We start from the raw sequence: 22,703 nt of genomic DNA, 5'->3' as shown, positions 1-22,703 counted from the left end.
ATGACTGTAATTTTTTCTACTCGGGTAAGTTTGAAAACTCCAGAAAAGAAAAAAAAAACCCTCTAGGGCAGCAGTTCTCAATCTCTGGGTCTTGACCCACAGGAAAGGTATTAAAGGGCTGCAGCATTAGGAAGGTTGAGAACCACTGCTGTAGGGGTACAATAAATACTTACTGAAGAACCCCAAAGTGCTGAGTAAATTGTAAGTACTAAATGAATATAAGTCTATTTATTTTTTGAGACTGAGTCTCACTCGGTCAATTACAACTATCATAAGGCTTCTTAGTCATCGAGAAAAACTTATGTGGTTTATCAAAAACACTTTATTAATCCATTAAAGTTATTGAGTAGAAGAAAAATGATCACAAAGATGTCTCAAAGAATAAGTTCCAATTTATTTGTCAAAAAAATTTCTATCTGTAATCGTTATTATCAGATGTGGGATTGTCATCAAAATGTGGATGATCATTAAGAATGTATTAAATAGATTCTTCTATGATAAGTGCAAGAATAGAAGTATTCCTTCATTTATCTTTCCTTAATTAAGATGAGCAACTGACTCTGAGATCTTTAGCCCAAGAAGGAGTGGGAGAGGCATAGCCGGCTTTCTCGGCTGCAGAATGCTTCTGGAAAGGATACTGAAGAACTTGCTGTAGAAGACGGACCTAGTAAACAATTTACATAGGTAAATATAGATTTTCTTACTTAGGACACTTGTTGATTTTTTTTTTCTCCCTCTAGAGTGCAGTGGTACCATCATAATTCATTGCAACCTCAAACTCCTGGGCTCCAGCAATCCTACCTCAGCCTCCCAACTAGCTGGGACTGTAGGCACATGCCACTACACCCTACTAATTTTTCTCTTCTTTGTAGAGAGGTGGCATCCTGCAGACCCAGCTACTGGGGAGGCTGAGGCAAGAGGATAGTTTGAGCCCCAAGTTTGAGGTTGCTGTGAGCTAGGGTGAGCCCACGGCACTCTGCCCTGGGTAAAAGAGACTCTGTCTCAAAAAAAAAAAAAAAAAAAAAAGAAAGAATTATAGACTTTAAATTAATAAAAATAAACTTGGAGGCTGAGGCAAGCGAATCACTTAAGCCCAAGAGTTTGAGGTTGCTGTGAGCTGCGATGCCACAGCACTCTACTGGGTGACATAATGAGACTCTATCTCAAAAAATAAATAAATAAACAAACTTGGGAAAGTCAGCCGTCTTACCTCTGAGAAATCATTCTTTTCTGCTTTCTGCACTGCAGATTCTGCCATCCAATTCTTCAGCACATATCTTGGGTTAACAGCTTAAGCAAGGGGGGGAAAGCATATCTTGAAATAATAAATTATGATAAATGACCAAAAACAGTAAGTCGACACAGAACTTATGAGATCACGATGGAATTTGATAACCCATAAGAACTTTGCCAGAAAGCTCGAAAGAGAAGACATTATCAGTATCAGTCAATTTTAATTATTTATAAATAATATATAGCGTTTATTCTCTTATGATACAGAAAAAACTGTTTTTGTGCCTTCTGATTAATATTATATTTTTTCTTTTTAGTGTTTCATCATTAATTTGTTTTTTTCACCAGCTTCAGTTCACTAGGCATAAAGAAGTAGTGAATTCATCTTCATTTGGCCCTGGATCCCAGTTGGAAGGGAAAAAGAAAACCAGCTGCTGCTTTTGACATTTTCGAGCATGGAATTAAGGTCTGACTCAGTACAACTGCTTAATGCTGACCTTGTCCAAGAGCAGAGAGGAAAGGTCATATGCAGGCAAAACCTTTTAAAAATCTGTATTGTCAAAGTAACCACACATTTTTTTCATATTACGAAGTCTTCTAGGCAAGGCACAGTGGCTCATGCCTATAGCACTCTGGGAGGCCAACGCAGGTAGATTGCTTGAGCTCAGGAGTCTGAGACCAGCCTGAGCAAGAGCAAGACCCCATCTCTACTAAAAGTAGAAAAACTAGCTGGGTATTGTGGTGGGCACCTATAATCCCAGCTACTCAGGAGGCTGAGGCAAGAGAATTGCTTGAGTCCAGGAGTTTGAGGTTGCTGTGAGCTAAAATTACACCACGGCACCCTAGCCCAGGGAAACAGAGTGAGACTCTGTCTAAAGAAAAAAAAAAGCCTTATAATAATGGCACACCTTGGGTGGCATCTGTGGTTCAAAAAGTAGGGCACCAGCCCCATATACCGGAGGTGGCGAGTTCAAACCTGGCCCTGGCCAAAAAAAAAAAAAGGCACACCTAAAAAAATTCCAAGAACTGTATCTTCATTTGCAATGAGCCTTTTCCAAAATAATTTCTCAACTAGTCAGAGAGGGAAGATGCTATTATCATTGGTACAAGAGAAATTCTGAAAAGACTGCACAAATCAAAGTTACATGATTCCCAACTGCGGAGGCCACATCATAAGGAGGACATATTCCATTTCAACTCAGTATTAATGATTGGCCAACATGATAGATACCCTAAATATATAATTGCACTGAGATCTAGTAATTCTATTTCCCCTGGATGATAGTCTGAGGAAACAAATTTAAACATACGAAGCATTATTTATACTCAGGGAAAACCACAAACAATGATGGGTTGTGTCAAACATTACATATACATTCCACGAAATATTATGCAGCTATTAAAAATGTTGCATTATAAAGAATGAAATAACAAGGGAAAAAATGCTTGATTTACTTTTAGTGGAAGATCTAAAATGATACCATAGAATAATTAGGACTCTATTTTCTCTGTATCAATAGTCACAGAAAAAGAGAGATTAGAGGTTTTCTTTTTTTTTTCTTTTTGGGGGGGCCATGGTGGGTTTGAACCCGCCACCTCCAGTATATGGGACTAGAGCCCTACTCCTTTAAGCCACAGGCACCACCCCAGATTAGAGGTTTTCAAAAAGTGAATAGCAATTTGTGTTTGGGTGATACTTTATACATGTTATACGGTTCATCGTTACATCACCCTTGCAAAATATTTCCAACTTACCACATCTTGAAACTTGGAGAGTTAAGTAATCTTTCACTGCTAAAAGGTGGCAGAGACAAGATTCAGCTGCCAGATTCTAAAACCCACCTTCTTTCTACCACACCCCAAACCACCTGTCTCTTCACTATCTTTTAAGACAATATTAGTATGCGAACTTATTGAAAGCAGAGCTAAAAGGTTCTCCGTTAAGTCACCTGCTGAGGCTAGAAAAAAAAAGCCCATACATGACACTTCAACTCACCTGATACTCACCTATAATTATTCTAGTTAAAAACAAAACAAAACAAAAAAACTCAGTCCCCTTAAGCCATTGCTTTTGGCTTTCAAAGAATGTTGCTTTCACGTGCTAATCCGTAACACAGAATAATTGAAAGGGTTACATACTTGTCATTCTTTTTCTTCTTTCAGAATCTGAGTCCTTCATGTTACTAAAAATGAATAACACAAAGGATAAAATTAACTGTAACTCCCCAAGCTGTATCTTTGTTGCAAGCAGGAGGGAATTATTGCATAAGACAAAGAAGGAGAAAAAATATTCAAATGCCACGTCGAATCAGTGTTTGAAAGGAAGACAGGAAACACAGCGTTTGATTAAATAATGTGTATTTGCTACCTTGTTTGGCTGTTTGAGGCAATACCGAACCTTCTTTTATTTTAATCAATTAAAAAATTTTTTTTGTCTGAAAAGAAACCTAAATGATAAACATAGTTTTCTAAAACTAATTTAACGTTTTCTTCATTACTAATAGTGCCCTTTATAAATAGCCCTTAGTAGCTATTAAACTGTGCAGGGCTATTTGTTCATGTGCTTCCTGTGGTTTTCCTGTCTTCCTTCTCCCTTCAGCTGCCACTACCTACAACTTACAACATTGTCTTTTTTTCTTTCTTTTTTTTTAAAGAGACAGGGTCTCTGTCGTCTAGGCTGGAGTGCAGTGGCAAGATCACAGTTCACTGCAGCCTCCAACTCCTAGGCTCAAGCGATCCTCCCGTCTCAGACCCCTGAGCAGCTGGGACAAGACACTGGGCAACATTCAACATCTTTATTCTTCATGCTGGTTGCTCCTAACTCATGTGAGTTATAAAATAAAGTAACAGCCAGGCACCCTGGCTCATACCTGTAATCCAAGCACTCTGGGAGGTCAAGGCAGGTGGACTGCTTGAGCTTGGGAGTTCAAGACCAGCCTGAGCAAGACCCCATGTCTACTGAAAACAGAAAAACTAGCCAGGTTTCCTGGCTGGTGCCTAAAGTCCCAACTACTCGGGAGGCTGAGGTAGGAGAATCACTTGAGCCCAAGAGTCTGAAGTTGCTGTGAGCTATAGTGACACCATGGTACTCTACCCAGGGCAACAGGGTAAGGCTCTGTCTAAATAAATAAACAAATGGATAAACAAACAAAGTAACTTCTTACAGTTGTGTAAGATGTAACAATAGGTAGACACCAGAGGAAAGCCTAAACTGTCAACTGGATACCTACAGAGCTTTAGAGTTTGGCCTCTGGAAACCTATCAGCTGTTATCAGAGTTGAGGTGAACAGCTGAGTGCTCTCTGCGTGAATGAGGTGTGACTATAGACAGCTCAGTCACAGCAAAGTACCCAGGAGTAAAAGGAAATGCTTAAACAATGAAAGGAAGCGAGGAACCTGACAGGTCGAAGGTGATGAAATGATATATTGAACGCTTTTTTTTTTTTTTTTGCAGGTGATTAGATGACTTTACCTCTTCAGCCGCAAAAGGTACTGGGACACCCAGGCAGGAAAGAGTTTGTGTTTTGAAATTGTCTTCAGTGCCCAGAATTGCTAGATGAAAATACAGTAACATTGCTTATTATAGTAACACTTATTTAGTTTATTTTAACTTTATGTTCTGTAGCAGCCCGTATAGCCTATGGCTAGGAGGAGTGAGAGTTATAGGAAATACCTGTAATGGAACACCTTGGTGAAAAGGGCATGGGGAGAGATTTAGCACTCCTAACAAGCACGAGAGCTCGCGAGATGAGAGCAGTGGTGACTTGGCAGTCTCTACACCTGTGGTGCTGAGAGGCACGAGCTCAGCCCTATATTAGGCTGGAGGAGCAGCTAGTCTGTAAGCGTGCTCCTTCTCTCCTGGACGCGCTTACTCTGACTCCTCTCCTGCCTGCAGAACGCCAGCACGGCGTCTCTCTGCTGAAGATTACCAAGCTCTGCTAAAGACTAAGATCTATCTTTCTAAGAAGACTGCTTTACTCTCTCTAAGACACTCTCTCTCTCTCTAACTAAGGTAGATAAGCCCTCAGGCACCTAAGAGAAACTGTTCCTGAGCAAGGTAGCTTAGCGGTCCACGTCTGGAACCTACCTAAGCCAAGTTGAGACCTGGCCAGTCCCGGGCCCTGACAAGGGGTGTCAGAAGCGAGATAGTGAACGCCACTGACAAATGGTGCTGTGAGCAGGATTCCGTGAATGCGGGCCGAGAGGGAAATAAGCTTTAGCAAATAAGAAAAAGGAGAAATATATTTAGAGAGAAAAGAAATATCTAAGAAAGACAGCCAACAGCAGGCCTTTCTTATCTGGTTTCTCCTCTTTCCTACATTTTCTCTTTCCAAATTGTAACTACTTCTGTGGGGAAAAAGCTGGGAATAAGCCTTGAGCCTTTTCTGGGAAGCAGCTGGGGGGGGGGGAAGCAGGAAAAAAGCCTTTAAAGCAGAGGGAAAGAGAAAAGATAGAGCTGGGAGATAAGAACCTTTAGCAAACAAGCCTTTAGCCTCAGGGGTGAGAAAAGCCTTGGGTAAAACAGCAAAGAGAAAAGTTTGGGACTAGGTTGCAAGAGTTTATGAAGTTAGGGCAGAGAACTTCTAACTGCCTTCCCTATATCTTCGCCCAATGCCAGCAGGAAGTAGCTTTTGAGAGACCGACGCCCCGATTCCCTTTCTGGCAGTTAAGAGTTCTGTTTAAAAAGAAAAGAATTGAGGTAGACTGAGGCTGGTGGAAAAAATAGTGGAAAGTAAAGTTTGTAAAACAACAAAGACTCTAGAGTAAAAAACAGCTAAAGAGCTCCTATCTTTTTAAGGCAGCCAAAGTTTCTAAGAACTGAAAAGGAAAGATTATAAAAAGTAGAAAGCCGAAAGAAAAGCCAGTAGAGGAAAAATCATGGAAAATGAGATATGGCAGTGGAAGTCGCAGATGGAACAGCTTAAAGACGAGATTAAGATCATGGCAGCTGGAAGATCAGAGGGTAAATCCCCCAGTTAACATCAAATGCCATAAATGTGGGACGCTAGGCCACAAGAAAAAGCGTTTAAAAGGGAAAAGAACGCCAAATGCTAAAGAAAGGGAACAAAGAGCATGTAAACCTCCAGGTGTATGTCCTGAGTGTTTAAAAAAAAAAAAGGCTTTCACTGGGCAAACGAATGCCGCTCTCAATTTGATAGAGATGGAACATCTTTATTGTAGGGAAATTATCAGTTGGGCCAGAATCGGGACCCACTGGTAAAGGAAAGAAGTTAAAATAGTTTAATGTCTTCATTTCAAACTATTCTCAGAAAAACAGTATAATTCAATTCTGTGCTATGGGAGCACTCTGCCAGCTTGGTTAGACCTGTGGTGCCTTAGTGTAAAATGGGAAATTAAGCCAGACCAATAGATGATAATGGAGAATAATTAGATGAAATGTTTGTGGGATATTAGGTAATCCTGCGTGGTGAAGGGGTAACCCACCTCTGATCAGCGTCTGTGTACTGTAACCGGGTCCAGCTGAGGAGACTGGACACGGCCCAAAAGGGAAAGAGAAAGTGAAGCCTTTGGAAGATTATGGGAGGTGAAAACAAAGGGAGGGAAGCGTAAAAGTTTAAACCACCTTTGTGCTAGGGAGCTCCATTTGAAAAGTCTGGAATCAATTAGCAAAAATTTCGCTGGAAAAGCAGCTTGAAAGCAGGAAAAACTCTATCGAGGAATTGTGAAGGGTAGTACCTTTGGGACCTCGAGTAACAGTTCCACGAGAGGAACTGCCAAGTGTGGAACCATTAGTCCTCGAGTAAGTCTTTTGAGATCTGTGAAGGGTGGAACTTAGGGACCTCGAGTAGCAAAGCCCTTGGAATAGCGACAGAAAGGTCCTTGCTTGCAAAGAAAGCCTTATCTTTTGTGCGTTAAGTAAATATCAAAGGAAAGTTCCTACAGTTAAAGAAATGGTAAATTCTCTCAGGAAAGATCTTGCGGTTTTTCTCCGTTTAAAAGACCTTTAAGGGAATTAACATCACAATCCTCTTTCCCTAGCAGTGGCTAATAGTTTACATCTGTATTGGGCATCCTCATTTAAAGAGCCCATACCTGGAATTCTGAACTGACAATTACCATCTTTTGCCTAGCAAGAAAAAGGCTAGATAACAAGAACTGTTGTTACCACATTAAAAATTATTTTGTTTGTATATAAAAAGGGGGGTGAATGTTGTAGCCCATATAGCCTATGGCTAGGAGGACTGAGAGTTATAGGAAATACCTGAGTAGTTCAAGGATGGAACACCTTGGTGAAAAGGGCATGGAGAGAGATTTAGTTCTAACAAGCATGAGAGCTCACGAGATGAGAGCAGTGGTGAATCGGTAGTCTCTACACCTGTGGTGGTGAGAGGCACAAGCTCAGCCTTGCATTAAGCTGGAGGAGAAGGCAGTGGAGAGCACGTGCATTCTATCAGGGACGCGCTTACTCTGACTCTGTCTCCTCTCCTGCCTGCAGAACGCCAGCACGGCGTCTCTCTGCTGAAGATTACCAAGCTCTGCTAAAGACTAAGATCTATCTTTCTAAGAAGACTGCTTTACTCTAAGACTCTCTCCCTCTCTCTCCAGCTAAGGTAGATAGCCCTCAGGCACCTAAGAGAAACTATTCCTGAGCAAGGTAGCTTAGCGGTCCGCGTCCGGAAACTACCTAAGCCGGGCCGAGGCCTGGCCAGTCCCAGGCCCTGACAAGTGGTGTCAGAAGCAGATCTTGACAATGTTCCTTTAAATTCTTTGTTCTGTAACAGTAACTTCGCTAGCTTTTTACAAAGAATCTTATTTCAACTATTCCTAGGAGTAGCACATGAAAGAAGTATTTTCCCTTTTCTATCATTCAAGTCCAAAATTAGAGTTCATAGAAATCCGTGTAATGGGATGATATACGAAATTCTCATAAACAGAAATTACATGAGGAATGCTTATACTATCAAAGCCTTCTATTATATACGGAACTCCCTTAATGCATGATTTATTTCTAAAAACAATCCGCAATTGCATTTTATTTAGTTACCTTTGAATTCGTTCAATTCATATAATAAACGTTTGTAAAACGTCAACTATGAGCTGGGAACTGTTCAAGAAAGGATATAAAAATAAGAAAGTCCCTGACTTTAAGAAAGTGTATAAGCGAAGAATTCAATGCCATTTGAGAAATATTATGGAAATATAAGGCTAAGAGCAAAACAAAGGAATAAGCAATTAGCTCTACCTAGATAGAGAGGTGAAAAGGTTTCATATTCAAAAGACATAGAAACTAAATCTTAATACGATTAAAAATGCAATGATCATTTAAATTTTCCAACTTTTATGCTGGGCATGGTGGCTCACGTCTGTAATCCTAGCACTGAGAGGCCAGGGCAGGTAATCACCTGAGCTCATGGGTTCGAGACCAGCCTGTGCAGGAGCAAGACCCCATCTCTAAAAATAGCTGGACGTTGTGGCAGGGGCCTGTAGTCCCAGCTACTCGCTTAAGCCCAAGAGTGAGTTTGTGAGGTCGCTGTGAGCACTGGATGCTAGAGCACTCTAAGGGTGACAAAGTGAAGCTCTCTCTAAACATATTCTCCCAGCTTTTAATAACTTGAGCATTTATACTTGACTTGAACTTGAACAAGACAATTTACCATTACTTCTGTCTCATTTTTTTCACACTAAATAATTAGTGGTTGCCACTAGTTAAATGATAACCGGTTGTGATAAATGAATCATTGATATTTTCAAAGAAGCCCACTGGTTAATAGTTTTCTGGATTTTTTTCTATATTTCCTAACGAATGGGTAGACGTTCTTCTACTCACTGACTCGCTGCTTAAAGCATACTCAAACATGAAATTCTCCCACCAGAACTGCTCAAAGCGTGTTCTAAAGTGACTTCCTAGCACCAGGACTACAGACTGAGGGCTCCATTACCACGAAAATGCCTTCAGAAAGGGCTTCATAGCACAGGTCAGCATGGGAGTAAGATACTGCTGTGTCTGTTTACAGAAAATACGTTAAAGGCTAATGAAAACTTACAACTATTACTATCTTGACCCCTTTCAAATGACCTGGACTTCTGGACATTACTTTCAGTTCCTGTACCAAATTAATAGTTTGGAAGCCAGGTGCAGTGGCTCACACCTGTAATCCTAGCATTCTGGGAGGCCCAGGCAGGTGAATTACCTGAGCTCAGGAGTTTGAGACCAGCCTAAGCCAGAGCATAGACCCCGTCTCTAAAAAATAGCCAGGAGTGTGGCAGGCGCCTGCCAATACAAAATACAAGTCCTTAAAATTTTGAATTAGAGAATTAAAACAAAAGATTACTTTTCCTGAAAGTTTAGGCCAAAAACATGGTGTTCATTATGCAACACTTAAAAAGTTCAACATACATTTACTAAACAATAGCACTTCCACTCCCTAATATCTATCCAAGACATAAAAACATACGCCCACACAAATCTGTACGTGAATATTCATAGCAGCATATATTCATAAGAGCCTCAAAATGCAAACACAAATATCTACCAAAAGGTGAATAAGCAAACTGTGGTATATGCATACAATGGACTTTATTGTACTCAGTAATAAAGAGAAAGGAATTACTATAGCGGGTACAACACGGATGAGTCTCAAAACGTGCAAAGAAGCCAGAGGCAAAAGGCCACATCACTATATAATTCTATTTATAGGAAATACCTAGAAAATAAAAACTTTCAGAGACAGAAGGCAGATCAGCAATTGTGTGGGGCTGAAAGTGGAAACAGTAATCGATGGGCACAGGGGATCTCTTTAGAGTAAAATTTTTCTAAAAATCGTGATACCTGCACAAATCCATGAATTATGAAAAACTACAGACTTGCACCCTTAAAAGAAGTGAAGTTTTAGGATATATAAATTATCTCAATAAACCTGTGAAAGAAAACTGAATTAAGGGAAGCCAAGGGTTGCGAATACGTACCTGGGGGATGTTGAGCTCCAGTAATTGGCTTTGAGTAATCTCACTAAGCTGCCGAAACGTCATTGTAAAATCAGCTTCTGTCTCTTGCATGAGCTAACGAAAGTAATTATGTTTATCAATCCCAATAATTCAAAAATATGCTGTATCAAATGTTAACCAGGAAAAAAAAAGGATAAAATGATAAACTCACATGCAGGAGAAATGCAATTAAATCCTCATCACCCTCCCTTTCTCCAAGCAATCCCAACTTGGCTTGAAACAATTTTCGAAATCTAAAGGAGAAATTGTGTTAAAATTCTCAGCAAGAATTGTCCTCAACCCAACCAAGATGCTTTAGTATCTGTATTCAAAAATGACAAACCTTGTGTAATAAAGCACAGGGTACCCCTCAAGAATGTCAGCAGCGCTATGAGGGAAGAAAAGAAGGTTAAACTCTGAGCATTCTTGAATTACGTTGTATGAGAACAAAATGAACCTTTTTATATGTAAAATAATGTGGAGATTGCATGTTACTGGTTTTGGTTTAGTAGCTTAATTACACGTTATACTGCAGAAAAAACTGTCAATGTAAGTTGTCTCAAAGATTGGATACGATGCAGCTCAAATCATGTCACTCTGACACCAAAAGAGTTTTATATAAATAGGTTTTGGTATATTTTAAAAACCATCTTAGGCTCAAAATAATGCATTATAAATACACTTTCAATTGTGCTATTTTAAATTGCACCAGAAATTTATGGCCTGTATAATACCTTACCAACATGATACCATACATACACCTATACTAGTATAATATTCTATTTGTCTAAAAGTATGATAAAACAATGAAACATTTCACAAAAACATAAAAATTAAAGAGTTCTTAACCTTAAACCCATCTTTAGACAGACTATCTATTTAACATTCCTCTGGCTTATTCTGCTGCAGCCACACTGGCCTCCCTGCTCTTCCTAAATGCACCACGCACACTCACACCACAGGGCCTTTGCACAGACCGTTCCCTTACCAGTAGCATTCTCCCCCAAGATGACTGCTTCACTTGTCCTACAACACCTATGCTCAAGTGAGGTCTTTTAAAACTCCAAATCCCTTCCTCCCTGGGCTCCTTACCTCCTGTGCTGTTTTCCTCTGTGGTATTTATCTCCTAATGTATTAGATCACTTGTTTTGTTTATGGTCTGTTATCTCCCGGTAGAAGTAAGCACCATAAGTGCACGGTATTTTTCCTGTATTTTTTTTTTCTGTACCCTTAGCACCCTGCAGCATCTAACACATATTGAGCACCTAATTCCTCTCAATAAATATTCACTGAATGAACTCTGCAGGGCAAAATGGGTATAAACTTGATGGAGAGAACAGGAGCAAGACTGCTTAGTATCATTTTACATAGCTTTGATTTTGAACTATATAACAGTACTACCAATATATTTTTAAATTAAGGGAACTATAGATGGAATACAAAATTTTTGTCTTTTAGTGAAGTATTTTTGCTACCTGGGATTAATAGAATCGCTAGATGGCTTGCCTTCCATTCGGAATCTTGTTATACTAGAAACAGGGTAAATTTTAGTGGGGATAGGGGATAGGGAGGGTGGGAAGAGAAATATGGTTTATCTTCACATGGGAGATAGAGAAGTGTTTAAAATGTGGTCTCGGGTGGCGCCTGGTGGCTCAGTGAGTAGGGCGCCAGCCCCATATACCGAGGGTGGCAGGTTCGAACCCAGCTCAGGCCAAACTGCAACAAAAAAAATAGCTAGGCGTTGTGGCAGGCGCCTGCAGTCCCAGCTACTCGGGAGGCTGAGGCAAGAGAATCACCGAAGCCCAAGAGCTGGAGGTTGCTGTGAGCTCTACCAAGGGCAACAAAGTGAGGCTCTGTCTCAAAAAAATAAAATGTGGTCCCTACCCTCAAAAGCTCGATGTCCCGTAATCGATGTCCCATAAAAATATTTAATGTTTTATATTATTAATGTACTCAGATTATCATTTATGGTTACTTATAGAGACAAATGTATTTCAATTTGAGCAATTATAAAATAGCAAATTTGTTTAGTGTTTATTTACTCTGTTTAAGAAAAAGGCAACCAGGTTCCCTTAACTCTTTAGCATAACAGCAGATAGATGGAGATTAAAACCTCAGTTCAGGCCTGAAGAGAGGTGGCTCACTCCTATGATCCTAGCACTCTAGGAGGTTGAGGCAGGTGGGTTGCTTGAGCTCAGAAGTTCAAGACCAGCCTGAGCAAAAGCAAGTCCCCATCTCTACTGAATAAAGAAAAACTAGCCTGGCATCATGGCAGGCGCCTGTAGTCCCTGCTACTAGGGAGGCTGAGACAAGAAGGATCATTTGAGCCCAAGAGTTTGAGGTTGCTATGAGCCATGACATCATGGTACTCAACCTCAGAGTGACTAAGACTGTCTCAAAAAATAAAAAATGAATAAAAACAAATCCAGCTTATTACTGATAAAAACTAGTCTGGAGAATATGGCTCAGATCTGCAATTAAACATAGTCACAGACCATTTCGCACAACTGAATCCACACTCTAGTTGATATCCTAGACATTAATCATCCATTGCAGTAAAATAAAAATACCTATACTAATGAGGCAAGAATTCAGAGAACGTATCGCCTACATAGCCCATTTGCGTAAAGAAAGTCATCAAAACAGATGGAACCACGATAAAAGAACAGTCAAATGACTCCAAGTGGGGGCTGGGGGGATGCTGACGCCAAAGACCTTAACCCAGGAGAGAGATACTACAAAGGAAAACCTAATCTGAAGTTCAAAGTACTAAACTATCTTAGCAAAATGCAGCAGCTAGGTAACTGGATACAAAACATAAAAACATTCTCACGGTCTCATCTCATTAGGATGAAAGAGAAAGCAATGGGCAAACAGAATCTTAGTGAGAGAAGACACGTGGAAACTTGTTTTCATGTAACAGTACAGAAAGTGACAGTTGAATAAAAAGTCTCTTGTCGGTAGAGTTTCCAAATCAAAGTAGGTGGAGGATGATTCGATAGCTAAAATAAGAGACAAGGAAAGTGGGGGGAAAGCAATAGTCAAAGATGAAGTACCATGTAAGATAAAAAGAATAAATGACCTATTGATTGTTACAATAGTGTGAGGTCAGAAACCATCACATTCAGTTATAACCTGGCTATATACTTTGTCTTTACAAGAAACACACTTTGAATGAAGATAGGTAGAAAAAGAAAGGTAGAAGATAAAATGAGATTAAAAGGAAATTCAATAAAAAGAAAACACGAATGGCGATATTAATGTCAGATAAGTTGAAATTAAGTATTGAAAGTATAAATCAGAGAGCCAGGAGCAGTGGCTCATGCCTGTAATCCTAGCACTCTGGGAGGCCAAAGCAGGTGGATTGCCTGAGCTCACAGGTTCAAGATCAGCCTGAGCAAGAGCGAGACCTCGCCTCTAAAAATAGCCGGAGTTGTGGCGGGCACCTGTAGACTCAGCTACTCGGGAGGCTGAGGCAAGAGAATCGCTTGAGCCCAAGAGTTTGAGGTTCCTGTGAGCTATGACATCACAGCACTCTACTGAGGGTGACAAAATGAGACGCTTTGTTTCAAGAAAAAGTATGAATCAGAAAAAAGGGGGTCACCATTAGGATAAAAAAGCTACATTTTTTTTGAAGAAAATCTAAACCCTCATGTAGCAATAACATGCAGCAAAATTTATAAATTACAGATAACTAGAAAAAATAACCTGCTAAAAATACAATTAAATACAATTAAAGTAGGAGCTTTTTAATATACATCTCAACAAACTCACATAACAGATAAAAAATAGGATCATAAAGCAGTTGAATAATACAATAATCTACTCAACCTGATGTATCAAAACCTCTGACCTCAGAGTATACCTTTTTATGTCTGATCATCAAATATATCCAAAATGTTCTATGTTGGGCCATAAGGAAACCTTAACATATTTTGAATAGAGATTTTACCAAGCACATGATTTGATCACAAAACTACAGACAAAATAATTCTAACTACTTGGGAATTAAGAATACAGTGATAGGTTTGGCGCCCGTAGCACAGTGGTTACGGCACCAACCACATACATGGACCCAGCCTGGGCCAACTAAATAACAATGACAACCGCAACAAGAAAAAATAGCTGGGTGTTGTGGTGGGTGCCTGTAATCCCAGCTACTTGGGAGACTGAGGCAAGAGAATCGCTTAAGCCCAAGAGGTTGAGGTTGCTGTGAGCCGTGACGCCACAGCGCTCTACCCAGGGTGACATAGTGAGACTGTGTCTCCAAAAAAAAAAGATTTTAGTGATAAATAACTCTTTGATCAAATAGGAAACAAATTTCATAATATCTAAAGGAATAAATAAGAAAAACTTTAATCCTAAAAGCTATAAGGAAATTGTACTAGAGAAAGCATACATTGTACTAGAGAAATAGTTTGAAATCGTTTTTATTAAGAACTAAATAAGATGGCTTTTAGAATGTTAATTACTTTCAAAAAAAATTTGTTATACACAAATGTTCATGCAGCTTTTTTTTTAAGCAGATGTAGGATTTACTCACAGTTGCTTTTGCCTAGGATTCAATAATGGGTTTAGAGCTTGTAATAACTTATTTAAATTAAACATTCCAATGCTGGCTTGATTTCCTATTTTATATCTTCTTTCGTCATCAGATGTGTTTGGTACAAAATCTGTATTTAAAACAAAACACTACAGCTTTACAGTAGTGATACCTGCAATAAACACTTTTTGTTTTTAAGATTATATTTAAACTTCATAAATTTATATTTATTAAATCCCTTTCTCAGGGCTGGGCTCACAGCTGTAATCCTAGCACTCTGGAGCTGAGGTGGCAGGGTCACATGAGCTCAGGAATTCTCAGACCAGCTTGAGAAAGAGCAAGACCCCCATCTCTACTAAAAATAAAAAATTATCTGGATGTTGTGACAAGCGTCTGTAGTCCCAACTACTCAGGAGGCTGAGGCAGGAGAATCCCTTGAACCCAGGAGTCTGAGGTTGCTGTGAGCTAGGGTGATGCCATGGCACTCTAGCATGGGGTATCAGTTACTCTGTCCCCCCCCCCAAAAAATTAAATATTTAATTCAAAAGTCATAAAAAAGTTAACACCAATATACACTAAAAGCTTTCAAAATATGCGAAAGTTGTCTAATAGAGGAAAACATTTCTAATCTACAAGAATTTCTAGTTTATTATATATGTATTTAAATCTGCAATTTAAGTAGCATCTTCTTGACAAAGCCTCCTCTGATCTCTGTGTTAAGTACTGGATTATTATATTTCATGTTACTGGAGGGAGAGGTTAAGTTTTCCAAAGGCATGGAAGGTCAGATGATAGAATTCAAAGCCAAGTCTGTCTGACGACATATTCCCTGGTATACTTCCTGCTGTCTTCTCTAATATATAACTCCTTGAAGGCACAGCCTACAAAGGATTCATTATTACACCACTCATGGTGCCCAAAAGATCTAAAAGCCACATAAAAATGACCACTTAATGAATGAAACTCGTTCTTCCTACTACCCCACCACTATGTGACCTATAATAGCTTATTTCAAATAAACCAGTAATGGTTTTTTTAGTGAAATAAGGGGGGTGGGGGGGTGTATGCACACAAATATAAATCCTACATACCTGGATTATAGGCTTCCATAAAACCAAATGGACCATAGTCAATTGTAATGGATAACAAACTGAAGTTATCGGTATTACAAACACCTAAAACAACAAATTCCAAAAACATAATAAAAAGGCAGATTCCTTTGAACTCTATAAAATTATCCAGAATAGAAAGTCATGGAAATGCTATTTGTTTTAGAGATGAAACAAAATTAGATTATAAATTGAAAGTTTAGTTGGTGATATCAGGTAGCTTCATATACATGAAACCTATGTTTTAAAATTAAATTTAGCCTTCTATTTTATAATCCTCCCACGAAGATTTCACCTACCATAGGAATAAAACCCCTCTTTTGTTTATCCTTAATTTCTAGCATTCATTAAAAAATATGTATTACTTGGAATGAAAATTGAGATTAATAAAGAAATAAGGTTCTTTCAAAGGTTTTAAAAAGAGGAAAAGACAAATTGTGAGTATGTACCACCATGACAGTCATGAGCGGCAGGATACTAGTAAAAAAAGTCTAGAAGAATTGATATGAAACGGGCCAGGCGTGCTGGCTCAGGCCTATAATCCCAGCACTCTGGGATGCCAAGGAGGGTGGATTGCCTGAGCTCACGGGTTCGAGACCAGTCTGAGCAAGAGCAAGACCACTTCTCTAAAAATAGTCGGGCATTGTGGTGGGCACATATAGTCCCAGTTATTCAGGAGGTTGAGGCAAGAGAATCGCTTAAGCCTAAGAGTTTGAGGTTGCTGTGAGCTATGACGTTACAGCACTCTACTGAGGGCAACAAAGTGAGATTGTATCTCAAAACCAAAAAAAGAAGAGGTATGAAACGGTTAACAGCAATTACTTTGGAGAATGGAGTTTCCACCCATTTATATATATTTTAAGTTATTTACAATGAGCATTTGACACTTGTATAATTAAAAGAAATTTTAGTAGCTTTAAAGAAATATAAGCCTAATACTCATACATGTAAGCCTAAGGTCAAAAAGCTTTACAGATAACATCTTCCTGTTCTGTGATTACCATTCCGTTCCCTGCCATTTCAAACATGGGAAAAAAATCTATTTCTGTTGCTAAAAACAAATTTGCATAACAAAAACAAGTTTGGTCACCTCTTCTCAGTGGGGTCCATTCCAAGACCCCCAGTAGATGTCTGAAACCACAAATAGTACAGAGCCCCATATCTGCAATGTGTTTCCCTATACATACACACCTATGATAAAGCTTAACTTACAAAGAAACAATAACTAATAATAAAAGAGAACAATTCTAAAGACATGCCAGCATCATTACTCTTGCACTTTGGGGCCAATGTGAAGTAAAACAAGGTGTGATGCTACCATAGTTGATCTGATAACCTGGAGGGCCACTAAATGACCAAGGGGCAGGAAGAATTGACAACCCGATATGCTAGACAAAGGGATGAGTCATGTTCCAAGCTGGATGGAGCAAGGTTCCATCATGCACTCAAAATGGAGCACCATTCAAAACTTATGAATTGCTTATGTCTAGAATTTTCCACTTAATGTTTTTGGACCACAGGTTAGCAGAAGTTAACTAAAACTGTGAAACTGCAGATAAGGGGGAGTGACTATATTAAAAAAAAAACAACTCATCAGTGGGAATATTTTTAAATAGCCAAGAAAGAAGTCATCTACTTCAACAAACTCTCATCAGAAGATCGAAATAACATTTAACTTACCATGAGCAAAACCAACAGACATCCATAAGGCAACAAGTTGTGCAGTTTCAGATACCACAATAGAAAAAAAATCCTAAAATAGAATTTAGAAACTTTTTTTAGACTTTTGGTAAGGTATACTCTTTTAGGATCCTTTGGTAAGTCACAAGGTGAATATGGGAAGAATTCAAAGGTGGGTCAAAAGATGACTGAAGGATTGAACATTAGAATATACAAGAAAGGCTCAGCACCTGTAGCTCCATGGGTAGGGCACTGGCCACACCCGGGCTAGTGGGTTCAAACCCAGCCCAGGCCTGCTAAACGATGACAACTCCACCAACAACAAAAATAGCCGGGCGTTGTGGCAGGTGCCTATAGTCCCTACCATGTGGGAGGCTGAGGCAAGAGTTTGAGGTTGCTGTGAGCTATGACGCCACAGCACTCTACCAAGGGCAACCTAATAAGACTCTGTCTCAATATATATATATGCAAGAATGAGGAAGCTAAAATTCAGAGATAATACACATTACATAGTATTATAATCAAGCTTCTCCACGTCCAATAAGAAAAGTAAAAGGAATAGAATTTAGCACAAGGGAGTTAAATTTCAGAAATAGGAGTTATTAAACATTGAAAAGTATCACACAAAAAAACTATGAATTCTCTTGTCCGTGACTGTTTAAAAAAAAAAAACAATATAAAGATTTAAAAACTTCCCCAAGAATAGAAAAATCACAATTTTACATCACTCGTATGTACTGGGTTTATTTTAGAACTACTACTATACAAATATCTGCTCACCAAATGTGTGGTTAGAGAACGTATGTGACCAAGTTACAAAAGCTGCTCAAAAAAATAACATGCAGAGTTAGGACACAGGAACACCTGTTCTTTTGTCTAGTATCTTTCAAACAAAACAACTGTCTTTTATGAAGTGGTTCATCTCACCTGCACTCTGTGTTTGAAGTTCTAAATTGTAATCTCTAGTATTGATGGGCCAATGAGAGAATTACCCTTACTCTTTCAAAACTTACCACGTATCTATCCGGTTCTCTGACATCTACTGAGGGAAAATGCTCCTGTATGACAAAGTCTAATAATGTCCTGGAGATAAAAAGGAGATGGGATGAGTGTTCCTCAGAATATAGGACTAATATCCAAGCACCAAATCCACCTTCAACATTGAGGAATTTGTTAGATCAGGCTCAAAACGACTTTCAGAATAAGATTTTATTCCCCAAAAAGCCACAGAAAAATATTTCTACACTACCGATCAAAAATGAAAAATTTTCTAAGATCACACTAGATTCTACCTTAGTATGTTATAAATTCAGATTAGTTCCATAAACATCTACGGAGTATCTATGGTACCTACGGTGTTTGCCAAGCCCTGGGCAAGTTCTGGGAGAATGAGTGACCAGATTCAGACCTCACAGAGCGTATAGTGTATTACAGGAGAATCATGACATTACCACATAATAAATGCAATGTCAGAAATACAGAAAAAGTATAGCAATAGAGCAGGGAACGATTATTTGTGGAGGATCATTTAAGGCTTCACAAAGGAAATGACAAAAAATTGGTCAACATCTGTCTAAAGCTAACACATTTAAAGTACGCCTCTGTCATATTTTTTTTGCCTATTTTAACCAACTTTTCTAGTTAGTTGACTAACCGCTAGTGTTGACTGCATTCAATAAGATGGAATCTGGAGAAAAATAATCTAGGTTTTGTTATGATTTGGAAATGACTTAAAGCCAGTCAAAACAACACAGTTCGAATACTATCTATATCTAGGTCTCATATACGTGTGTGTACTTGTGTGTGTATATATGTGCATATACACGAAATATACATAGTACATGACAGTAACATCCTATTAGCCAGTGGAGGCTGGTCATCAAGGATGAAGTGGTGGACTTGAAATCAAATGCCAGAGAAGTAAGTGAAATAGAACTTTCAAGAAGCTTCTAAGCTCACTGAAAAATATTTCTAATGATTTTTACAAACTGTATTATCTTAACATAGGGAAACAGAATTCCTCTCAAAGGAAGAACTTTTGTGTTGGAATAAACATCTTGCTAAGCCTCCTTGAGGAAGAAGGAATTTGGGGAGCAGAGGAAACAATTTTAGTGGCGTAGTGCATCCAGGCAGAAGAGACCCAAAAAGCAAACGGGTAGTTAGAAACAGTGCCCACTAAAAGTAGACCGCTCTCTCCACCAGCCAAGCTGACCGTGACCTCAGTGAAAGACCCAGAGAATAGTGGTGACAAGTCTGACACCTACTCTACTCTTTATTCATTTCTTTCATTTTTTTCTCCTTTTATTCTTCATGGACCAAATCTGGATTTACTATACCAATAACTACCAATATAGGATCCAGATTCCAAATGATTATTGTTTATCTAAGAGAATCTTTAAAAACTATTACTAATTTTTCAGGGTGGTGCCTCTGGCTCAGTGGGTGAGACGCCGGTCCCATATACCAAGGGTGGTGGGTTTGTACCTGACCCCGGCCAAACGGCAACAAAAAATAGGTGGGCGCCTTGGCAGGTGCCTGTAGTCCCAGCTACTCGGGAGGCTGAGATAAGAGAATCACCTTAAGCCCAGGAGCTGGAGGTTGCTGTGAGCTGTGATGCGACAGCACCCTATTGAGGGTAAAAAAGTGAGACTGTCTCTAAAAAATATATATATTTTTCTAATTTTCTTAACTGTATTATCTTAACAAATGGAAACAGAATTCCTCTCAAAGAACTTTAGTGTTTGAACAAACATCTTGCTAAGCCTACTTAAGGGAGAAAGAATTTTATGAGCACAGAAACCAGCAGACACTAAGACCTCAGAGAATGACAGAAGCTGCAATGCGTGACTCCAAGAGAAGAATTTATTACTTTTGCTTTTTTTTTTTTCCTAATTGTTAAAAGACGCATTCTTACTGTCACCCGGGCTGGAGTACAGTGGTGCGATCACAGCCCACCACAGAGCCCGGCTTGTTTACAGACAGGGTCTTGCTCTGGCTTAGGCTGATCTTGAACTCCTGAGCTTAAGCAATCCACCCACCTCAGCCTCCCAGAGTGCTAGGATCACAGGCGTGAGTCAATGTACCCAGCCTCCCAACTAGCTTGTATCATTTTTTAATGTGATTTTTGTCCTTGTTTTTTCTCCTATATCTAATTTGCTGAGATAAAATGCAATCTTCTTATTTAGCCTTAAGAAGGAAACCCTGCTATTTGCACCAGGATGCATGAACCTTGAGACCATTATGCTAAACGCAATAAGCCAGAAACAGAAAGATAGATACTGGATGTTCTCCCTTTCATGTGGAATCTAAAAAGTTGAACTCATAGAAATAGAAAGAACAGTGGTTACCAGCGGTTAGGCAGATGTTGCTCAAAGGGCACAAAGTTTCAGTTAAAAGATGCCTAAGTTCTGAAGACCCAATGAATAGACTATAGTTAGCACCACTGTATTATTATACTTGAAATTTCCTAAGAGATCGTAACTATTCTCACCAAAAAAACAAAACGTGAGGGGATGGATATGGCAACGAGCTTGATTAGGGTAATCATTCCACACTGTACATCAGAACATCCCATTATATAAATATGTACAATTCTTATATGCCAATTACTCTTCAGTAAAGCTGGGGGGAAATTTATGTTCACAGCTAAAGAAAAACAATGTAATGTTCTAACCTCAGTAGATCCAGTTCACCATAATGCGCCAAAATTTCTAATGATCCGATTCTAAACCATGATTTTGCGACACGCAGCACTATTGCACCTTAAAAAAAAAAAAAAAAAATTTTAGCACAAGCTATGTGAATATAGCAAAATGTCTTAAAACGGATATTGTTTTAATAAAAAAGAACATACGCACTGGATTTAGCAGAAAAGCAACTAATTTACACTCCATAAAGGACGAGGGGTATTTCTCTAGCCCATTAAAGCCTGAATCAGAATGTTAGGAAAGCAAGGTTAGGATAGCAAGGCTCCAGTCTAGCTAAGGCTGATAGGTCGTCCACAGGCTTCAAGCTTCAGACTCTCCACTGTCTCATTAGCTGTGACCTTTTCCCTGTTAACGTCATCCTGCAAAGGGGACTTAATGAATTTTGATAAGCCTTTATAGTAATTAGCAAACAGAATTCATGAGGAATGCTACACCTACACGTGTTTAGATGTCAAAATAAGGTCAAGGTCTTACAAGTCCTTGCCCTGTGGGTGCTGTCCAGAAGGGACCGCCATGCTCACTTTGTTAGTGCTATTCTCTCTGTGTCCCCATACCCCACTCCCTCTTGTCCCCTTACTGAAATCCTACCTGACTACGCTCAAGATCACTGATCCATCCGTCCCCCTTTCACTGACCTCTGATGACTTATTATTCATTTGTTCCCTGTATTTAAGTCTCTTCTCTCCAAAGACCGTGAATTTCTTAAGACCAGGGACTACTATGACATACCTCTTACTCTCAGGCCCCCTTAAACCAGTAGTGGGCAGAAGAAAGGACCAATTACTAATAGTATTCTCATTATCCATACAGTCAAGACGTATTCATAATAATCTGGATATTTATATTCATGAGTTCTTTGAGCAATAAAATGTAGTCACTTAGAAAGAATACATAAAAACTCAGTTATTCTAAATGTTAAGGAATAGCTATTGAACCACCAAATGTTAGCACTGGGAGACACAGAGGTAGCTCTAACCTCCTTGTGTGAGATGAAGAAACTGAGACACAGAATGTTTCAGTGACTTGCCCAGGCCACCGAGCTAGTTCCTGCAGAGCCAATTCTAGGTTTCACATATTCTTTTTTCCTGTCTAGCTCTCTTCTCTTTTTTTTTTTTGAGACAGAGCCTCAAGCTGTCACCCTGGGTAGAGTGCCATAACATCACAGCTCACAGCAACCTCTAACTCCTGGGCTTAAGCAATTCTCTTGCCTCAGCCTCCCAAGTCACTGGGACTACAGGCGCCCACCACAACGCCTGGCTATTTTTTGGTTGTAGTGGTCATTGTTGTTTGGCAGGCCAAGGCTGGATTCGAACCTGCCAGCTCTGGTGTATGTGGCTGGCGCCTTAGCCACTTGAGCCACAGGTGCCAAGCCTCTAACTCTTCTCACTGGACCACCGTGGACCCTATGCAAATGTAACAGCACAATTGAAATATGTGAACATATGAGTGGATATGGAAATCCTATTAATTAATGGCCAAATAGAAG

At 39.3% G+C, this 22,703-nt stretch overlaps 1 protein-coding gene across 1 annotated transcript in view; it reads right to left on the bottom strand.

The window, feature by feature from the left end:
- Positions 1–430: 430 nt before the first annotated feature.
- The window catches only part of LOC105886697 (UPF0061 protein ETA_18310-like), a 32,794-nt gene continuing 10,521 nt past the window's right edge, over positions 431–22,703 (bottom strand). The window contains exons 8-19 of the mRNA XM_023511473.1: positions 21,184–21,271; positions 18,524–18,593; positions 17,511–17,583; positions 15,813–15,896; positions 14,722–14,851; positions 10,522–10,566; positions 10,351–10,432; positions 10,161–10,253; positions 4,705–4,784; positions 3,373–3,416; positions 1,211–1,290; positions 431–664 (exon numbers count right to left, since the gene is read on the bottom strand). Of these exons, the coding sequence (XP_023367241.1) occupies positions 542–664; positions 1,211–1,290; positions 3,373–3,416; positions 4,705–4,784; positions 10,161–10,253; positions 10,351–10,432; positions 10,522–10,566; positions 14,722–14,851; positions 15,813–15,896; positions 17,511–17,583; positions 18,524–18,593; positions 21,184–21,271 (992 nt within the window). The 3' untranslated portion in view covers positions 431–541. The remainder of the gene's footprint in view (positions 665–1,210; positions 1,291–3,372; positions 3,417–4,704; positions 4,785–10,160; positions 10,254–10,350; positions 10,433–10,521; positions 10,567–14,721; positions 14,852–15,812; positions 15,897–17,510; positions 17,584–18,523; positions 18,594–21,183; positions 21,272–22,703) is intronic.

The sequence above is a fragment of the Otolemur garnettii genome, unplaced genomic scaffold, assembly GCF_000181295.1.
Source record: "Otolemur garnettii isolate 467f Iridium unplaced genomic scaffold, OtoGar3 scaffold00019, whole genome shotgun sequence".
Classification (NCBI taxonomy): Eukaryota; Metazoa; Chordata; class Mammalia; order Primates; family Galagidae; genus Otolemur; species Otolemur garnettii.
The sequence above is the reverse complement of the archived record's forward strand: the minus strand, read 5'-3'. Positions and strand labels throughout refer to the sequence as shown.